The sequence below is a fragment of the Populus nigra genome, chromosome 18, assembly GCF_951802175.1.
Source record: "Populus nigra chromosome 18, ddPopNigr1.1, whole genome shotgun sequence".
Classification (NCBI taxonomy): Eukaryota; Viridiplantae; Streptophyta; class Magnoliopsida; order Malpighiales; family Salicaceae; genus Populus; species Populus nigra.
In genome coordinates, this window is record NC_084869.1 from 269,892 (window position 1) to 289,300 (window position 19,409).

The window sequence follows — 19,409 nt, forward strand, 5'->3', positions numbered from 1 at the left end:
AACGGTCTTGAAGGATGGAATGAGGTGGCAGTTTGGCAGGAATTCAAACCGCCATTCATCTCGGGGGAAATATGGATGGCATATATTGAGCACGTGACCTCAGAGCGGTTCTCACGGCGCTCACAATCCGACACCGACAACCGAAACCTGCAAATTCATGGTTCGGTGACCACGAACACTGGCAGATCCGTCCCATTCAGCGCACATGCAAAGTGGATGGTAAGATTAATTTTAATGAAATATATCATTAATTAATTTGTCATTCCTTATAATATATTTAACTTTCAACCTATTTTTTCCTTACAGGCTGCGTCTCTTGGACGTGAACCGAGTCCAATGGAGCTGTTTGTAGAGACGCATGTGCGGAGTCAAGACCGCCAAAAGGGGGTGCAGCAGTTCATGGACAACCGTGCTCAGCACTTCGTGGTATGTTCGTTCATTCATTTTATTTTGTAAGTTATTATTTTCTTGAATTGCATCTTGAATTGTATTTGATGATTTTTTTACCGACGGAATTTTCAGGAGACCTATAATAGCAGGTTGAGGGAGAGATATGGGGACAATCCGTCGACCCATCCAGATTTCGATCCAGATTTGTGGATGGAGGCGGGATCGTCTGGTGGACCCGACAAAAATAGGGTCTACGGGCTCTCCAACACTACGGCTGAAAACTTGCGTTCGACTCGTAGTGTCTCAACTGTTGGAAGCTCTCCATCAGTATCAAACACCCAGTCTGAGGAGTTCATTGCGTTGAAACAACAATATCAACAACTCTCGACGAATTATGATGAGCTCCGTCAAATAATCATGGAGATGAGATCAAAGATAGGTGACGATACTTGTGCAGCTTCTTTTTGGCCGTATTGTCCCGAGAACAACCAGCCTCCTCCTCCTCCTCCTCCTCCTCCTCCTCCAACTTCGCCGCTATTCTAGTTTAATTTTGTTTTTTAAACACATTAAATTTGTAATGAATATTATTTAACATTACTTTTATATTTTTAATGTTTAATCCATTTTTATTTGTTTATTAAGGTTTTTTACAATTAATAAATAATTTTTATATATATATGTTAAATACCTACCGACGGATATACCGACGAATATTATCCGTCGGTATTACACAGAGAGTTGCCAAACAATTACCAGCCATGCCATCATTACCGACGGAATCACCGACGGGTTATATCCATCGGTGATTAAATTCAGACGGCTTTACCGACGAATAATATCCGTCGGTATTTCACAGAGAGTTGCAACACAATTACCAGCCATGCCATAATTACCGACGGAATTTCCGTCGGTAATGCCGTCGGTACTTACCGATGAAATTTCAGACGGATTTATTCCGTTGGTAATGTTCCCGCGGGAAACTTTTTTTTGGTGCGCGCGTATCCGTCTGTAAGACCGTCGGTGTTCCGTCGGTGGGTGTTTTTTTTTATTTGCGACAGACTTAGAGACGGAAATGGGGTTTACCGACGACTGGTATACCGACGGACGTGTTCCGTCAGTGATGTCGTCGGTAAGTATTTCACCGATGGATTTCATTGCTTTCACCGACGGAATTATTCCGTCGGTGAAACTGGATAATGTTGTAGTGATTATTCGGAAACCTTGAAGGCCTTCTGGGTCCTCTCTTCCCCACCGATGCAAATCAACAACATTACAATATCAGCATGCATGACTCTCCTGGTGGCAAGGCTTGTATCACCTTCCCGTTTGCCGGAAGCGAATCATAGCAATTCCGCAAGAGTTTTAAGCAGCGTTCATGCTCCCTCCCTCCAACTGCAGGCATGCACAAACACAATGACATGAGGCAAATCAAAGTTAATTCCCTTAATTGACTATTCTGCATATTCCCTTAGAGACGATCATATTCACTACAGCTCCAGTCCCTCCACCAAGATCCACGGATGATGTGATCAGGCCTTCAAAGCCTCTGTGAGTCTAAAGAATCTTCTGCATGGTAATGGTAGAGTGGTCTGACATTCCCTCATTGAAAACCTTGATGAGTATTGGATCCATGCCAAAGTATTCAAATACAGCCATTCCATGGGCCCTGTTGAATGGAATCCCTCCTTCAAGAATTGCATCTTGAGAAGGGAAGGTTGAGAAGGTACCTAGATAGAGTTGATACAAAAATGGCCTAGGAGGGTTACAATAGTTGCAGCGTCTTATTCATGAATTTTTTATTTTTTATTTTTGTGTTATGCTTCCATTCACTTTTGATCTACCATTTCTTTTCAAATTTACAGCTGGCTTGACATATCAGATAAAATCAAAATTTTGAAAAATTTCAAAAATCAAATAAAAAAAAAAGAAAAAAAAATCAAACTGAGTTGTTTTTTATCGGCCCAACTATTAGGCACTCAATTAATTGACAAACTTTAATAGGCCAAGCCCAGATATTAAGCCCAAACAGATGGTCAGATTTGTGTATAAACAAGTCAGAATTACAGACTATTCGGTATACAATAGTTTCTGCTTTGTGTTTAATTTCAAAGAAAAAAATTATTTAGTTAGATAAAATAGTTTTAGCACTCAATCTCATAATTGTGATTCAAATCTTAATTTTATAGAAGATAATAAATTTTTTTTTAATTTATAAAAAATCTATTTTAAAACAGTTCTAACCTAATATATATAATTTTAAATCTATATTTTTAAAAACAATAACAAAAAAATAATTTTTTAAATCACAACATCAAAAATCACCATAATATCAAAAACACACTTAATCTAATTCCCACTTACTAATAATAGATATTTAAATTCTAAACAAGCCATGGTAGACTGGTAATAATAAAAAAATTACATCTCTTATTTTCCTTCCTAGTTTGAACTTTAAGGTTTTGTTTTTACATGAAAATGTTATTATTGTTAAATATTTTTGACAAGTTAACTCAGTTTTTAAAATTTAAGTTAAATTAAATGAAAACTAAGCTTAACCAACCACTTGATTTGATTTTTAAATAAAATATTTCAAAACGATATTATTTTAATATTTTAAAACCAGATTAAGTTTAATACCTTCAATAACAGCAAATAGAAAAATATTGTTGATGGCGTACATAAACTGGTCTAAAACTACTTATATGATGAAGATCCAGGAAGAACAATCACTTAATGCTTAGAAAAATACTCATAATCTTGCAAGATACATACATCATGAATTGCTTTCTTTTCCGTTACAGAAGTCTTCACTGTTTGAAGCATAAGGCCAATAAGAAATCTTTTCACATGTATTAAGAATTTTGAGGGAGGCAGTGAAGTTATTTGAGAAAATCAGGCATACAAAACGCAACCTTAACCTTAAATGTTTCATAAGAGATGGCTGCTACTCGTATAAAAAAGCAATCACAACATCAAAAGCAGAGACAGCAGCAACGTTGTATGGAAAACCCCAAGTAACTTGGAGCTTGGACTTGAGCCTTAGTTCTTGCGGAATTCAATGACATGTGTGTTGAATGCACAGCACATTACTTCAAAACCTTGAAAGCCAGCTCCCTTAGCTAAGCCCTCAAATTCCTTTTCGGTCCTCTCTTTCCCACCGGGGTTGTGCGCCAGCATGATAACATCAATGTGCACGACTCCCTTGGTGGCAAGGCTTGTGTCAGGAGCCACGGGAAGAATGCACTCAACAAGTATCACCTTGCCGTTTTCCGGCAAGGCGTCATAGCAATTCTTCAAGAATTTTAAGCAGTGTGCGTCGCTCCAATCATGGCATATCCACTGTAAGAACATAATTAACACCACATCAGTAGCAAAATCAAAGTGGATTAAATTAAGATGACAAATCCAGTGGATACAGAATCTCTTGGTTGTTTATTCAAAGAGTAGGTCCTAGTAAAAAGCTAATGAATGAAAGGGAGTAGGTGGCATAGTGGTTCCAATGGATTGAAAAAAACTCACCTTCATGAAAACGGCATCTGCTTTGGGCACACTAACAAACATGTCCCCACCAACATGCTCCACACCTGCAATCATTATCCATCTCCATCAAATTCAGTCCAAAATCATAATTAAGCAGTTCTGGACAAGCAATGGAGCATTACTGCATCCACCGAGATCATCTAAATGCTGGCAATAGACATAAGACAAAGTGGGTACCGGGATAAGAGGGGGCATCCTCAATGACGTGGGGCAGATCAAAGTTAATGCCCTTAATTGAAGGGTATTTAGAGACGATGGTGCTAACGACAGCTCCAGTCCCACCACCAACATCCACCAAGGATGTGAGGCCTTCAAAGCCTTTGTAGGTCTCAAGAAGCTTCTTCATGGTAATGGTAGAGTGGTCAGACATTCCCTTATTGAAGACCTTGTTGAATCTTGGATCCGTGCCATGATATTCAAATGCAGTCATCCCATAGGCCTTGTTAAATGGAATTCCTCCATCAAGAATTGCATCTTTCAAATAATACCTGCAACAATTAACAGAATCATGATGACAATATGCTTTCAAAAATGCACCAAATGCTAAAGGCAATGAATTAATAATTGTCTTTTAACATTCTCATGTTTCACGACAAAAAAAAATAAATACAAAAAGAAATAACATAACATATTCAATTGAAGAGATAAATACAAATAAAATAAATGTTTTTGGACAATTTTGGAATGAATTTATATTCTTATATATGTTGTCGTGAGACAGAATTCGAATGTTATCTAAATGTTTTTTTTATCCGAAAAAACATCATCAAATTAATGTATTTTTAATTTGAGTAAAGAAAAAGCAATGCAAGGATATTTTTACTACCTTCACTTTAATTAATGTCAAACACTATATGGCAATAGCAATTAGAAGAGGTGGATTTATACTAGTTAATTAATTCTTGGCAATTAGCCTATCCAATCCTTATGACTCAAATTTGATAGCGATCCTAATTAGAGAGAGAGAGAGAGAGAGAGAGAGAGAGAGAGAGAGAGAGAGAGAGAAGTGATGCTTTTGTCGAAGGTTCATATTTGATATCTGAAGCATCGATCGACAGCAATAATTGACCATATTAATTTGACTTTATTTTAGATAACAATTAATATCACCATTGGAAAATACAATTTCTTTTAGCTGTAAAGGAAATTTCTAACCTAGAGATCAAGATTTTTTTTTTATTCATTCGAATGAATGAGATTCTTATATCTTATTTTTTATATATTTTTATTTTCGACTCTTTAATCAAACAATATGTTTTTTTTTTCGGAAATTAACCATAAGTAACTATAAATATATTTTTTCTTCATGAAATTAGGGGGGGAAAAAGAAGCGATTGCTTTCTTGCTAGCATGCATAAAAATATTCTAATCATTTCTCTCTTAAAACTAGAACTTTAGTGAATGCCCATTTGGACTGGTCGATAAATTTGCAGGCAGGTAATACTTTATGGCAGGCAAAGTGGTGGCTTGCAATTGTCAAATTGGTGGGACCCTATTTCACCCATCTCTAATGGTCTCTAGTGAGAGAGAAGTCTGTGGTGCCGATCCCTCAATTTGGTCACTTTGGATCGCTTTTCAATAGCGTAAAAAGATTGAGAAATCAGAGCAAATGTGCACCAGCATAAATCTCAGTGGAGAGTTTGTAAGCCACTTTATAATCAAATTCAATATAATATTCAGGATTTCTTAGATTGGTGAAGACAGGATACTAACCAGCTTTCCATGAGGACCTTGTCCTGGTTCATGAGACAGAGAGGGCTGACAGAGACACCGTCCTCGTTCTTGGTCAAGAATTTGCAAACAGGAGCGAGGCCATACAGTCTCTCAACTTTCCCATCAGGATGATCTTTCAGAGAGCAAGTAAGAATGGAGTAGCTAGCCAGGAGGCGCAAGATACGGTCTAACATGACAGGCGCATCAGGGTTTTTGGTAGGGAGGTGAGAAGCTATCTCAGATGTGGACAAGAAAGCACCAGGGCCAGCTTTAGCCATGATTTCAAGAAGGTCGAGTTCAATGGCTGTTTTGAGGATCATTGGTAGAACTGAAGCACTGGCTAGTTGCATAGCAAAGAGGTGTGCCTCTTCATCTGATACCTGAGTTGGAGTCATCTGAGTTTCACCTGTTGAACCCATCTTGATCAAGATTGAATTCTTCAAGGAAACAAAAGGTTGAAGAAGGTGAAAAGAAAAGAAATGAAGAGGATATGAGAATACTGAAAAAGAGGTTGCAAAGTGGTGCTATATATGGTGAAGTGCTCAACCACCTTGTGGTTGGTCCCTACTCTCTACTTGATGCACAAATGTCTTCTTCCTAGAACTGACTCCCTACCTTTTCTTCTATATATTTTTCCTCGTCTTATTTGCCAAACTTTTTTTTTTTTTTAACCTGTTTCAGGGGAGACTATTGGAACATGATGTACTATGTCAAGCAGGTAGGTTTATAAAACTTCTTTATCATGGGTTATAATTTTTTTAAATAAAAATATCAGGTATATAGATTGTTTTAATATGTTTTTTTATATAAAAAAATTAAAGTATAAAGCATCTAATTAAATAAATCAATAATCATTTATATAAATAAAAAAATTCATTAACAATAACTAAGAAAAAAAACTAAAAAAAATTAACAGATAAATACACATTAAGATATTCAATCACATAATAAAATATTCACCCGATTGTATTTATTAAACTTATTTAAATCAATAAAAAATAATCTACACCTTAAAAAACTCATGATTTCAAAGTTAATATAAATGAGACTCACACGCTATAGAAAATCCTTATATGTGTTATAACCATACAAATATTTATTTTTGTATAATATTTTTAATATGTTGACCTTACATGATATATTTTTTTTAATCAATTTTATATATATCTGGTTCTATTATTATTTGATTAAATGAATATTTAATTTATATTTATATTTTTTTTGTACAAGTATGCATAAAAAAACTTGTATATATAATTTTTTTATATAAATAAATATCCAACCCCTAATTTTATCTATAATCCACACTTCTAGATATTAGGTCATATTAGTATGCCTTTGACCATAAAAAAAATCTTGAAGTTGGTAAAAAATTTTGTTGATTAAGAAAAAGAACATCAACAATAATTAATAATGATAAATAATAATAATAATAATAATAATAATCTTTTGCTTAAAATGAGGGTTGTTTGGACTTAAAAATCGTATCAGTGAATCCATATTTTGGATGGGACATTCTAACAGACCTGCTGAAAATTGAACAATGACGTAGAGACTTGGGTACTTAGTAATAGATCATGTAACCTAATAATTTATTATATTTCTTTATTTAATTATGTAATTGTCAAAATAATGATATAATTGATGATTACAATCAGAATGATTTATTACATTAAAAAGCATTACCTAAAAAAAGCATGTGGGGACCTTAATTATAATAAAAGGAATCGATCACAATAAAAAAACATAAACTATAATTTTTGTAAAGTATAAGAACTAAAAAGAAAATTCAAACAAGGACTAATTTGTAAATAAAAATAAATATAAGAACTGAAATTATTTTTGAAAATTGAAGGATTATTAAACATGATTGTGTTAGGAGTTTGGTAAATTAATGACATGGGTGGATTATGTTTTTTTTAAAAAAATCTAAACAACATTGTTTTGGAATTATGTTTTTTTTCTAAAAAACATTTAAATTAAATTTTGACAAAATCATTATTGCCTCTTGAATTGACTAGATCAACCTTTATCTATATTTTTTTAAAATTTATTATAAGACATCAATCAGATTTTAAATTAAATTATAAATAAATTGAGTTTAATAAAAATATCAATCACTCCTCCCATATAAATGGAGCCGGTGGGGGGTTTGGCAGTTTGATATATTCGTTAAGAATGAAATATTTTCATAATTAAATCTTTTTTTTTGTTGTTTTTAATTTGGACATTTAACAGGACGGTGCAGTACCACCGACCATTCTCTTCTGCTGCTTCGTTTTTGACCATCGATGCACCGTCCTTCTCATCTTTGAGCTTTTTTAATTAGGTGTTTCCTTGTTCGAATATGAACAATTGTTCCCCTCCAATACATTAATTAAATCTAGATTCTACTCTACTTTCAATTATCTCACTTCAGTTCTGATAAATAAATTTCGATTGCAAAAATAAGATTTTGTTTTTTGCATCTTAATTTTATACCTGGACATGATTTTGAAACTTCAGACTTCATTAATTATGATTTTGCAATTCTTCATTTCATTTTATTTTTGTTAAATTTCATTAAAGATAATTGATTACATTTTCAATTTTGAAATACTATATAAAAAAAAAACTCAACCTAAAAATTTAAGCTCTTAGATGAGGTCCCAAAATATAATTTATATTATTTTCTAACATATCCCCTCAAGTGAAAGCTCTTTAAACTTGAAACTTGTACGAATCCACATTATCTTGTGTTTAGTTTTTATCAAATAAATAGAAACGGTGAGATTCGAACACGTGACCGCTTGGATATTAAAGTTCTGATATTATATTAAAGAATTAATTCAATCTAAAAACTTAAATTTTTAAATAAAATTATAAAAAATAATTTATATTATTTTATAACTGTTTTTAAGGCGTGATCAAGTCGTAATACGCAAACCGAGACATTTATTGTGCGTTGATTTCCATGTCAACAGAAATCAGAAATCAAATGTGTATGGTAGGTGGGGGCTCCAACCAATATGATGGCAGCTAGGGTTCCTTAGAGTTTAAGAGAGCAGTTATGACAACACATCAGAATTCGATGATCTTAATGTGGGATCCCTCTCCTTCAATGGCCATACGTATTATTATAGTTTTTTTTTTAATTGTAGTTTTTTTCAATGTTTAGCACATTAATTACCCATTAAGAAATGATTGATCAAAAGGTAACATCTCACCTACTCCTCGGAGACAAAACGTTGCAGCCATTGGAGACTACAAAAGTGATGCATTGTGCATGTGATTTTGACACTTTTCTTTTCTGGAACGAAGCTATCACTGATAGCCTAATTAATAATATTTTCATCGCAAGAAAATTTCATTGCCTTCACCAACCTCCCCACCTGCTATATTTCGTTTTCTTCTTAGCTTCATTCCAAGGATGTGCGCCCTACTCTTAAAAATTATTATTTTTTAAATTATGAATATATCTAAATTATTAAAAATATATAAAAAAATTATTAATTTAATATGTATTTTTAATAAATGTTTCTTGAAAAACAAGTTACAGCTATAATTTTCTAGCCTATTGTCTTGAAGTAAACAAAATTAACACAAATTCTTGCATCATTTATTCCTTTTTAATAAATGTTTGACAAACCTAAATTTCTGAGGTTCGACATCAAATAATCCCATTGGGGTTATTTGACTTACAAAATGTAAGAAAAAGTATAACAATACGTGGCACCAAATGAATAAATCTCTTCGGCTCAATATTTTCAAATGAATAAAAATCTTTGGTTGGGATAGTATTTGATATGGTCAAAGTATATGCTTTAACAATTTTTTTTTAAAAAATTATGTTCTTATCTTCTAAGGATTTGCATGTAGTCTACGGAAGCTTATTTTACAAGGGTTTTTAAATAATTTTCAAGAAAGTGATTACTACCATTCTAAACCCTTTCGATTGCGACAAACTAACTACTTTTTATTTTTTATTTTTTTATATTAAATTTAGGTTATATGTGAGAGTATAGTAGTGATTGCTTTTCAAAATAGTTTTCACTTAAAAATTCATAAAAAATATTTATATATATATATTTTTTAAAAATTATTTTTGATATCAGCATATTAAAATGATATGAAAATACAAAAAATAAATTTAATTTTTTAAAAAATACTTTTGAAACACAAAAACAAACGAGATCTTTGAACTGAAAACAAATGGGGATATATTATCTTTGATGTAGCAACTACATTAGAAAAAACTCCATGAAATTAATAACACTATTCCATCATATAATTCTACTTCAATCACACACACACACACACACATATATTTTACAAAATCATTCAAATCACACCAACCCATTGCATACTATTCCAAGGTTAAAAAGAAATAGCTGACTGTGTAGAAGGACACGACTTTGAAGGAGTACAAGGGCCATATTGTGTGTTTACTTTTCTTCTTTTTTTATTTATTTTTAACCTAAACATGGTAGGATTTTTATTGAAGTTGATGGAAAGAGCTCCATTTTTCACGAAAACAATCATGCACGAGTTGATCAACTCTGCCTCTCATCCAGAAAGGTGGAGAGCAGCATCGAGGGGCATTTGAAATCAGCAGCGAATAGCGAGTGTTACTTACTCAATATTCAACTCATCGAATTATTCGATATCAAAGAGCCTTGCGTACGTGAAATTCTTTTCACATTTGGGAGGAAGGGATTATATATAGCATTAATAGGCACGTTCCAATATATTTTGTGATGAGAAAAATAAAAATAAAAATAAAAAAAGCAAAGCTAAAGTGGGGTCAATAATTCTCTCGCAAGAAGTGGGTGGTGGTCGTCATAATCTTATTGCCACTTATATTTAAGCTCAGTTCCTCAACGAAATAGGGAGGTGTGTGATTTTTTTTTAATAAAAAAATTGTTTTTTATTTAAAAATTATATTAAAATAGTTTTTATTTTTATTTTTAACATTAGCATATTAAAATTATTAAAAAACATTTAAAAAATATTAATTTAATATTTTATTTAAAAAAACATATATACTTTTAAAAAACATCAAAAAAACAAAAGTTACTAATATAAAGACACAATTTGTTTTTGCAGTGCAAAATTTTTTTAAAAAAATTGAATTTTTTTTAATATTTTTAGATTGTTTTCATGTAATAATAATAAAAATAAATTTTATAATTTAAACCGGTATAGATACCTACTCTCTCACGGGACTGTACAGGTTTTAAAGCTTATGGTGATTGTGGCCATTAAAAAGTTCTATTGAGAATTACGAGTTCATCTATAACCCAATTGTGAGGCAGGGTTTCGTCTTGATTGTGTTTCGGACTAACATTTGTAAGAGAGCAGGCCTTAAATTTCAACAACAAATATTTCCTCAGCCCAACAAAAACTCTTATGGCTCCCTACCTTCTGGCCCTTTTGCTGTGGGCAATGTATGCTTTCCTGGCAAAGCAACGGTCTGTTTTGGTATTCAAGTTTTCGAAATTCGAGTCTACTCTGTATTCTACTTGCTCCGTGTTGCTATTACTAGTGTTGTCCGGGAAGGCAAAGACACAGTCATGGAGGTTAAAGAAGAAGAAGGGACTATCAAAACAGCAGTGATTGAGGTAGAATCTTCACCATCTCCTGATGGGACTCCGATCAGACCCATATTTTGTTTGAATAAAACAAACGTGGAAAACCTTAGAAAGTTAGAGGAAACTGAGGATTGCTTCATCCTTGATTTTGACCCTTCTGAAATTGACACTTCTATTCGTCGTTTCTCCACTCTCTCCGTCTACTCCTTCAGTGATGATGATGGTGATGGTGGTGACCTTTCTGTTGTTGCTGAAAAAGGCCAGGTCCTTGTTTTTTCTTTTTTTCTTTTTTTTGGCTAGAATAAAGGATTTTGCTTCTTTTTTATTCTTGATGGGTTAAAAGGTTTTGATCTTTGTTGGATCTTGTTGCTGTATAGGTGGCTTGTAGGGATTATCCACACTCAAGGCATCTTTGTATCAAATTCCCGTTTGATAAAACCCCACATGAGAGCTACTGTGAACTGGTAACTGTGTTTGTGGTTGGATTCTTATGGTGTGGTAAGGATTGGATTTTTAGACGGTGTTGGCTTTTAATTTCGTTGATTCTTTTTTGATTTGATGCAGTGTTATTGCTATGTTTGTGATTGTGCTGCTCCATGTAAGGACTGGAAGGATTCTGAATCAGCTCATTGCAATGCTTCAGAGAAAATTGGTGATTGGAAAGAACAAAGGTGGCTGAAGAGAAAGGAAGAGATCAAACTTCCAAATTCATAGGCTTTCTGTTGTTTGCTTCTGGTATTTGACACTTTTCATGGAAAAAACTGATCCTTTTGATGTCAATTAGCCAGATTCATGCTTAGAATTTGATGTCTTGCTGCCAGGGGCTGTTGTCAATATGTTGAATGTGATCGTTTAGAGAAGCATCTGTGAGATGCTATTGTCTGTTATATTTTAATACTGGTTTGAAATGGAGATGGTTCAGCATAGTGCTTTGGCTACAGACCAGTAGCTATGGGCCATAGCCATTAACTATTCTAAGTCTACTCCGCAGTTCTTCATATTTCTCTGAATTGCCTGAACCCTCGCTCGTGTTTCAAGAGAGTGCATCATAATTACTTAATTGAACCTTTTATCCCTCATGACAATGAACACTCAAAGTATGGAACTTTGTTCGTAATGGGAATTGTCACAGCTTCAAACATATTGTTTTGAGCTACTTTTGCAGAAATTGAAGCAATTTTTTAGTGATCACCATGTTTCTTTCTTGCTCTTCTCGATCCTTGAATGAACTTATTGGCAAGTTTGTATAATATAGTAGCTTAATTTTGTATAATATAGCAGCTTCATTCTCAAGGGATATCTTCATTTTGCATATTTTAAGGTAACATCGAGAAACTTTCACAGGTAAACTTAAGAGATTGAATAAACCCAGGTAAACTTAGACACCTGCATCACGACTGTTTTACTGCTGAAGCCTTTGATGTATCATGTTTCCGTGAAAGCAGGAGGGAATTAGGCTTTTGAAGTTTTATTAGTGGTTAATTGCAATAATTAGCTGTCCAGCATGTATGTTGTGGAATGTGACCATGGAGATACTCGAATGGTGATAGATTGAGCAGCCATGATGCTTAACTAATGCCTTTCCTTCAAACCTTCGACTTTATGGCATTGTTGGTTAGCGCTTAGAAGTGATGTTTTGATATTAATGGAACAATGAACAAGTGCTAAATTGCAAAACTGAAATGGCTTAAATCTGTGATTTGCGTTGTTGAAATGGGATTGTAATTTTTTGAGCAAGTGGTCTCTGGGAACAAAAGACAGTCAACAAACTTTGACTAGTGAAATTTATTCATCTTGTAAGCTACATTTGATTGATTTGGTTTCCTTTTTTGTTAATCATTGATGGCCATAATTTGGAAAACTGGTATCTGTCTATACCTGCGTCTAGGGGGTAATTGTTTTCCTTCAACACTTTGCACCTCAATCTGTTGTTGCATCTGCATCTTTTCGTGCATGGTTCATTGCATCTGCAATCTGAATACAATAATAATACATCTGCAATCTGATTACAGTAATTCATCTCAAAATTCTGTCATACAAGATAGCTTCTGTCAATTTGGTATCCGAAGCCTGTCTTTTTCAATCTTTCTCGCAACTGATCTTGGCCGTCAGCCACGATGTAATTTCTTTAAAAAGCTATGATAAAGCATTATAAAAATCTCATTAATTTCACTTGAAAAAAAGAGTTTACCCTTTAATAGTTGTGTTAATGAATTAAGATGCCCGTAAATCAAGCAAGATAGTTTGTTGGGTAAGCTATAGATAGAGATTGCAAATGGATATTCATGTATCCAAAATATATTTAAACTTGGAATCAAAATAATTATTTAAACTCAACTTGAACCCTACTGGAAATTGATTTTTGATTCTCGAATTTGATTCCACTGGGTTTTAGGTACTCTCAAGTATCCATATCTCAACCTTGATCTCAAACTTGAACCTGAATATTATAATTTATAATTATTAATTACATAATTAGCTTAGTATTTATATGATTTTTCAAATTTTAAGTTTATTTATTTATTTTAAGTCGGGTTCGAGTTAAATTCCCAACCAAACATGAGTTCAAATCGAGTAAATTAATATTTATATCCAACTCAAAAGTTGACTTTTTTACCTTCGAGTTTTACTCAATCTCGATCAAATCTAAAGATTTCCTACCCAATTGGGTTTGTTTAGTTTAATATCCATCATACTTGAGTGAAATTACCGTCCATTGCTGTAGGCAAAGAAAAACACAAAATTACTGTATAGTTTTTTTTTCCTTCAATAAAAGACAAAAAAAATATATTTTCTCAAAACTAATAAAGGCTTCTTGTGGAGATTAAAATTAAGAAATGGGCTAAAGAGGAGGTCCATTTTGTTTAGCCCACGAAATGAGAGAGGCAGCAACTGAAAAAGAGAACTTCTAAGTTCTATCCCTACCCTCTTCACTCCTCACTCCCTCTCATTATCCCAAAAAACGAGTAAGGCATATACAGCAGCCAAAACCATGTCACCCGGTCCCGTCGTTGAGGCTGAACCCGCCGCCGCCGCCACCACCGCTGAGGAGGTCACCTCCACTGTGGAAGATACACAGCAGAAGAAGCCTCCTCAGGTCTTCTTTTTGTTTATGTCTTTATTCTTTGTAGTTTCTTGTTATTATTGTAAGTTTATACTGTGTGTCGATTCTAAAGCAGGACGTGGATGAACCTGTGGTGGAGGACGTGAAAGAAGATGAGAAGGAAGAGGACGATGATGATGATGATGAGGACGATGATGATGAAGATGATGACAAGGATGATGATACCCCAGGTACTCTCATTTATCTCTTCTCTTCTTGGCTTCTTCTTCTTCTTCTCCTTTTGTTATCAGCTTATTTGATATGTGTGTTTTGTTTTGCGAGCAATTATTACTGATTTGTTATCTGTCTTGAAGTTGCTTTATTGGGTTTAGGTTTTGCTCTTATGTTTGTTTTCACTGCAAATGTCGTGTCTTTGGTTGAGTTCTGTTGTTCTGCGAATCTTTGTTTGAGATTAAAAAATGAATTTTTGTTTCTATTTGGTTTGCGAAGTAAATGTTGCATACGAATGGTTTACTGTCTCTAGTGTTTATTTGTTTCATTTCGCGCTTGAACTGAGCTTCCATGTTTTCTTTTGTAGCAAGGTGTCACATTGTGAACTGCCCATGTGGTGGATTAGATAGAGGATTGGACTGAATTCGTATGGGAGGAAATTGAAATTTGATATATGAGAGAAGATATCTCTCTGGCCTGATACGTAACAGTAAATTATTTTCCAGTTATTGTACTTTTCCTGGGATAACACTCCTTGAAGTCTCTATCTTTTCATGTTTTAGTTTCTTTTACTAGCTGTACTTCTTCGCATGCACTGTGGTGATGAATGCTTTCAGTTCGTCTGTTTTCTTAAAGTGCTTTGTTTATCTAGTATGCATTGCAGCACAGTTTTGGCTGCTATTATGTGATGGTTTTAAGATTTTTTTGTTAAGAATGTTTCCAGATACATTTTGGTTTAGGTGAATGTTGGACTTGTTTGAAAAAGACATCATTGTTATTTAAAGTTAATGGTAGGACTGTTGTGCGGTGCAGGTGCTAATGGGAGTTCCAAGCAGAGCAGAAGTGAAAAGAAGAGTCGCAAGGCAATGTTGAAGCTTGGCATGAAACCTGTTACTGGTGTTAGCAGGGTCACCATCAAGAGAACCAAAAATGTATGCTTTTGCTGTATTTTTTTGTGTTCTTGTACGTTATCTGCCTACATGATACTGCGACTCTAAAACAATTTTTCTGACTGGCCTTTCAGATACTGTTTTTTATCTCAAAGCCTGATGTCTTCAAGAGCCCAAATTCTGAGACCTATATCATATTTGGAGAGGCAAAGATAGAGGATTTGAGCTCTCAGCTGCAGACACAGGCTGCTCAGCAGTTTAGGGTGCCAGACATGTCATCTATGTTACCAAAAACAGATGCTTCTACTGCAGCTGCAGCTGCACCAGCAGATGAAGAAGAGGAAGAAGTCGATGAGACTGGGGTTGAGCCTAGGGACATTGATCTTGTTATGACACAGGCTGGAGTTTCTAGGAGCAAGGCTGTCAAGGCTCTCCAGACGAATAATGGGGACATTGTCAGTGCTATCATGGAGCTTACTACTTAGGTTGGCTCCCTGGTTACTCTCCTATTTTCTGCTCGCAAGTTCTTGGAACAATTTAATCATGGTAGTCAAATTGGCTTGCCATCTATGAGGTCGCTAATTATCCTTTCTTTGTGTCAAATTTGAGATTTTTACCTTTTGCGGTTTTTCTTTAGTAGCGAGCTCTTATTGTGCTCTTTGGCATGCAAAGTGATATGATCAGCAATTACTAGCTTAGAAAATCCTCTGTCAAAACGTTGACCTTATTTTCAATCTACTTCCAATTCTATGCATAGCGTCGACTATAGACATCCAATCACGACACTGGGTCTCAGCAGGTGGAGGCACCATCAATGATACAAAGGTAAAAGCTTCTGGTTCCACTTGTCTTCTCACAAGAGTGAAAGTAGTCAGCTTCGAGCTACAGAAGGCTTCTGGTTCTAAGAGCAACTGAGAATATGGATGAAGTAGTGAAATCTGAAATCATTGTTTATACTTTTATCTGAAACAATCACGGCAGCAAAATAAATCAAAAGGATGCCTCATCCTTACTTAAAGCTTCTAGAGTAGTCGATAAAATTTGTTCCACGCTCTAGCCACCGATCACCTCTCAATTGCAGGAACAAAGTTGGATGGCATTAAAAGTTGTGGAGGCTAGAGAAATTCTGCCATCTCTTCTTCCTGCAGGAACATCATTGCAAGGTGGTAGAGCCTGACCCAATCGTGCATGCCTGCTTGCTACTGTAATACTATCCCTTGCAACGAATGCGAGTATCTCAATATTAGATTAATTATCGCATGCATTTATGCATGCCGTCGTGAGAAAACAAGTGGAGGTCTGTTCCATGAAAAATTGGGATTTTTGCATTATAATATTACAAGTTAATGCAGGCAGGAACCGGTTAGAAAGAAATCAATGTGAGTTGACATGATTAAGAATGCAAGAAAATTCAGTGAATTTAAATTATATATATATTTTTAAAATTAATTAAATTGAATCCATTAAAATAGAATTTATGAATAATAATTACCAAAAATGAATACAATTATAAGAACGAAACAAATATAGAAAAAGCACAATGTGAAGACTCCATATGGTAAGAAGATCGAATCATTTGAAACAGAATTTTTTATGTTAATTGATAATTTCTAAATATATAATCTTGATTGACATCATTTCTGAATTATTTTTTCCTTATCACAACTCTTTAATTTCAAAGAAATTAAGTTTTATAAATTCCTTTTGACCACAAGAATTAAGGATACTTACATAGGACAAGAACCCTTGATGAATGAATTATGATGTAATTTTTGTACTTCAATTATTTTTTATTTATCGGTTCATTTTTATGTATTTTAGGAAGTTCATTTTATAATATGGTTCAATGTTTTGATAATTTCTAAATAATTATATATAAAAAGAATAATAAAAGAATTGATATCTAAAAAACAAATTCATCGCATTTTATTTAGGAAACCTCTGACAACAATCCCTTTTTGACCCAACTTATTGAAAATCACATAGTAAAAAAGATAAATTTTCAAATGACAAAGTATAGTATATGCAATAACGGTCTTTTGACTTCGAATCTTCGAGCTTCAAATAAGTTGCACAACAGTTCAGCTAGCTACTAACTTCAGCTGTTGATGACCCTACAATTTGCCCGAATCTCTCCTTTGTTTCCTGTCAGAACTTCAATCTGGCCCATTTTCACCATTGCTGTAGCAAATTTTTTCTTCCAACCTGAAGGACTCCTTGCATTCGATTTCACTTCACTTGCTGTTGCTGGGTTGGTCAGGAGAATTTGATCTGAACTGAACAAGCCTCGGTTTGCCAGTATATCCTTGTAGTAATTTACATCACTGATGGTCGGAGTACGAGTGTCCATTGGCACCTCCAAGTTAGGATCTGTACTATCTTGCGGGCAACTCTTCCTCAGACTGGCTGCATATTGGGAATCTAAACTTGGGTCTTGGCTATGTGTGCCACTGAAGTTGTATAATCTATAAGTGAAGGACCTGCAATGTGAATTACCGATGGTGTGTGCTCCTGTTTTTTCACATGGATATATAGAGTTAATTAGCACGGATTTCTTGTGATTAATAAATTGATAATGATCTAGTTGTCTTAATTAAGGATGAATCAAAGTGGTAGGAAGAGAAGTTGAGGTTAATTAGCTGCTAGCTATATACCAGAGAGTGTAACCATTTCTTCTTGAGTTAAACCCTTGTCTGAAAATCTCTGAGTGAGTTGATCGACATTAAAGGTTGGGGGAGGTAAGTTGGAGTAAGTCTCCGAGGCTAGTGAGACTATGCCATCTCTTCTTCCTGCTTGAACATCATAGTCAAACCCTCCAGTCTGCGCAAAGAAATAAAAAGGGTTGGAGCATGTTTACGCACAAATTTAATAATTTCCTAAGGAATCTGTAAAGGGAAATGGCTGAGCTCAAGGTTTTTTTACTTACTAAATCAAAGCTATCCCTCGCTGCAAATGCGAGAATATCAGCACACGAAACGACTCCTTGACACTCGGCTTCTAGTCTAGCCTTTGCGTCGTCAATGACTTCAAAGCCACGCAGACTAGGGTAGTTTGCAGGAGAGTCCTTTTCTGCTTTGTTTGACGAGGTGGAGTCAAGAAGCACAGATCCTTCGCAACCCTAAATAAAATAATAATAAAAATCAGAGGCCCAATCAAGTTAATAAATAACTTTCGAACAACCACAAGCACAAGCACATACCCTAACAAAACAATCATGAAAGTGCAGTCTCACAAGACCAGCAGCCACCCCTCTATCCAGCCTGAGAGCATCTCTAACAGCACCTCTCACAATGGACTCAGCCCTCCCGCATGAATTTCTATAGAACCCTACTTGAAGATGAGATTGCACACTTTGACAAAACAGGACTGCCACCCAAAAAGTTACACACAGTTGAGTTAGCTTCTTGGAACTCACCATTATGCCCACAATTTTGTAATAGCTACTTGTATCCTTAATTCCCCACTCACTTGAAAGCTTGCATGATCGTATGCTATTTATAGTCAAAGAAAGATAACTTTATTCCACATTCATCCGCGTTGATTCTTATTTTAAGCAGTTTTTGCTGCAAGTTGAGAAGCCACCGGGCAGGAAAAGTGCTTGCGCGTTCATGGCCAGCTTCGAGCTAGCAATTAAATATGATTGTACTGCAATCAGACCATGCAAAAAGAATTGCGAGGTGATCAAAGAAAAGAAACCTGATGTTTTTGACCAATTGAGAGTGCGACAAATTTAGCTACAGAGGGAGAACATTCTGCGTGGCTAAAGATATTGGAAGCTTCTAGATATATATAATTGTGTTCGAATTTTCAAAATCTTGCCAAGTAATTTAGTCTGTTTTAAATTAGTGTTTAAGGAATGAACTCTTAGGATTTGCTATCATTAAAATATCATTATTAGCTCTTAATTATAGTTAACGAGTTATGCTTTTCATTTTAAGAACTTCAATAAGAAATCTACTAAATATATTACTGGTCTTTATATAGTTTCACAAAATCATAAAACAAACATGTTCCGGTTTGTTTATTTATTTA

At 34.5% G+C, this 19,409-nt stretch overlaps 4 protein-coding genes across 5 annotated transcripts; 2 read left to right on the forward strand and 2 right to left on the reverse strand.

The window, feature by feature from the left end:
• Nucleotides 1-3,109: 3,109 nt before the first annotated feature.
• LOC133678544 (caffeic acid 3-O-methyltransferase 1) lies at nt 3,110-6,151 on the reverse strand. The gene is made up of 4 exons (XM_062100890.1): nt 5,644-6,151; nt 4,108-4,418; nt 3,910-3,974; nt 3,110-3,729 (listed from the first exon to the last, which is right to left on the reverse strand). The coding sequence occupies exons 1-4, from the start codon at nt 6,060-6,062 to the stop codon at nt 3,430-3,432; spliced, it is 1,095 nt and encodes a 364-aa protein (XP_061956874.1). The 5' UTR covers nt 6,063-6,151; the 3' UTR covers nt 3,110-3,429.
• Nucleotides 6,152-10,883: 4,732 nt separating this feature from the next.
• On the forward strand, nt 10,884-12,213 carry LOC133678304 (RPM1 interacting protein 13-like). The gene is made up of 3 exons (XM_062100587.1): nt 10,884-11,477; nt 11,591-11,677; nt 11,778-12,213. Exons 1-3 carry the CDS (start codon nt 11,196-11,198, stop codon nt 11,925-11,927), a joined length of 519 nt encoding a protein of 172 aa, XP_061956571.1. The 5' UTR covers nt 10,884-11,195; the 3' UTR covers nt 11,928-12,213.
• Nucleotides 12,214-14,125: 1,912 nt separating this feature from the next.
• LOC133677986 (nascent polypeptide-associated complex subunit alpha-like protein 2) lies at nt 14,126-16,131 on the forward strand. 2 transcript variants are annotated; one of them, XM_062100127.1, is made up of 4 exons: nt 14,126-14,310; nt 14,390-14,507; nt 15,301-15,419; nt 15,512-16,131. In XM_062100127.1, the coding sequence occupies exons 1-4, from the start codon at nt 14,206-14,208 to the stop codon at nt 15,860-15,862; spliced, it is 693 nt and encodes a 230-aa protein (XP_061956111.1). In that variant the 5' UTR covers nt 14,126-14,205; the 3' UTR covers nt 15,863-16,131. The 2 variants fall into 2 exon arrangements, with proteins under 2 accessions (XP_061956111.1, XP_061956112.1); XM_062100128.1 differs by having other exon boundaries at nt 14,128-14,310; nt 14,393-14,507.
• Nucleotides 16,132-17,281: 1,150 nt separating this feature from the next.
• LOC133678392 (peroxidase 5-like) lies at nt 17,282-18,833 on the reverse strand. Its single transcript, XM_062100682.1, has 4 exons — nt 18,577-18,833; nt 18,304-18,495; nt 18,032-18,197; nt 17,282-17,888 (listed from the first exon to the last, which is right to left on the reverse strand). The coding sequence occupies exons 1-4, from the start codon at nt 18,793-18,795 to the stop codon at nt 17,476-17,478; spliced, it is 990 nt and encodes a 329-aa protein (XP_061956666.1). The 5' UTR covers nt 18,796-18,833; the 3' UTR covers nt 17,282-17,475.
• Between the last annotated feature and the right edge of the window lie 576 nt (nt 18,834-19,409).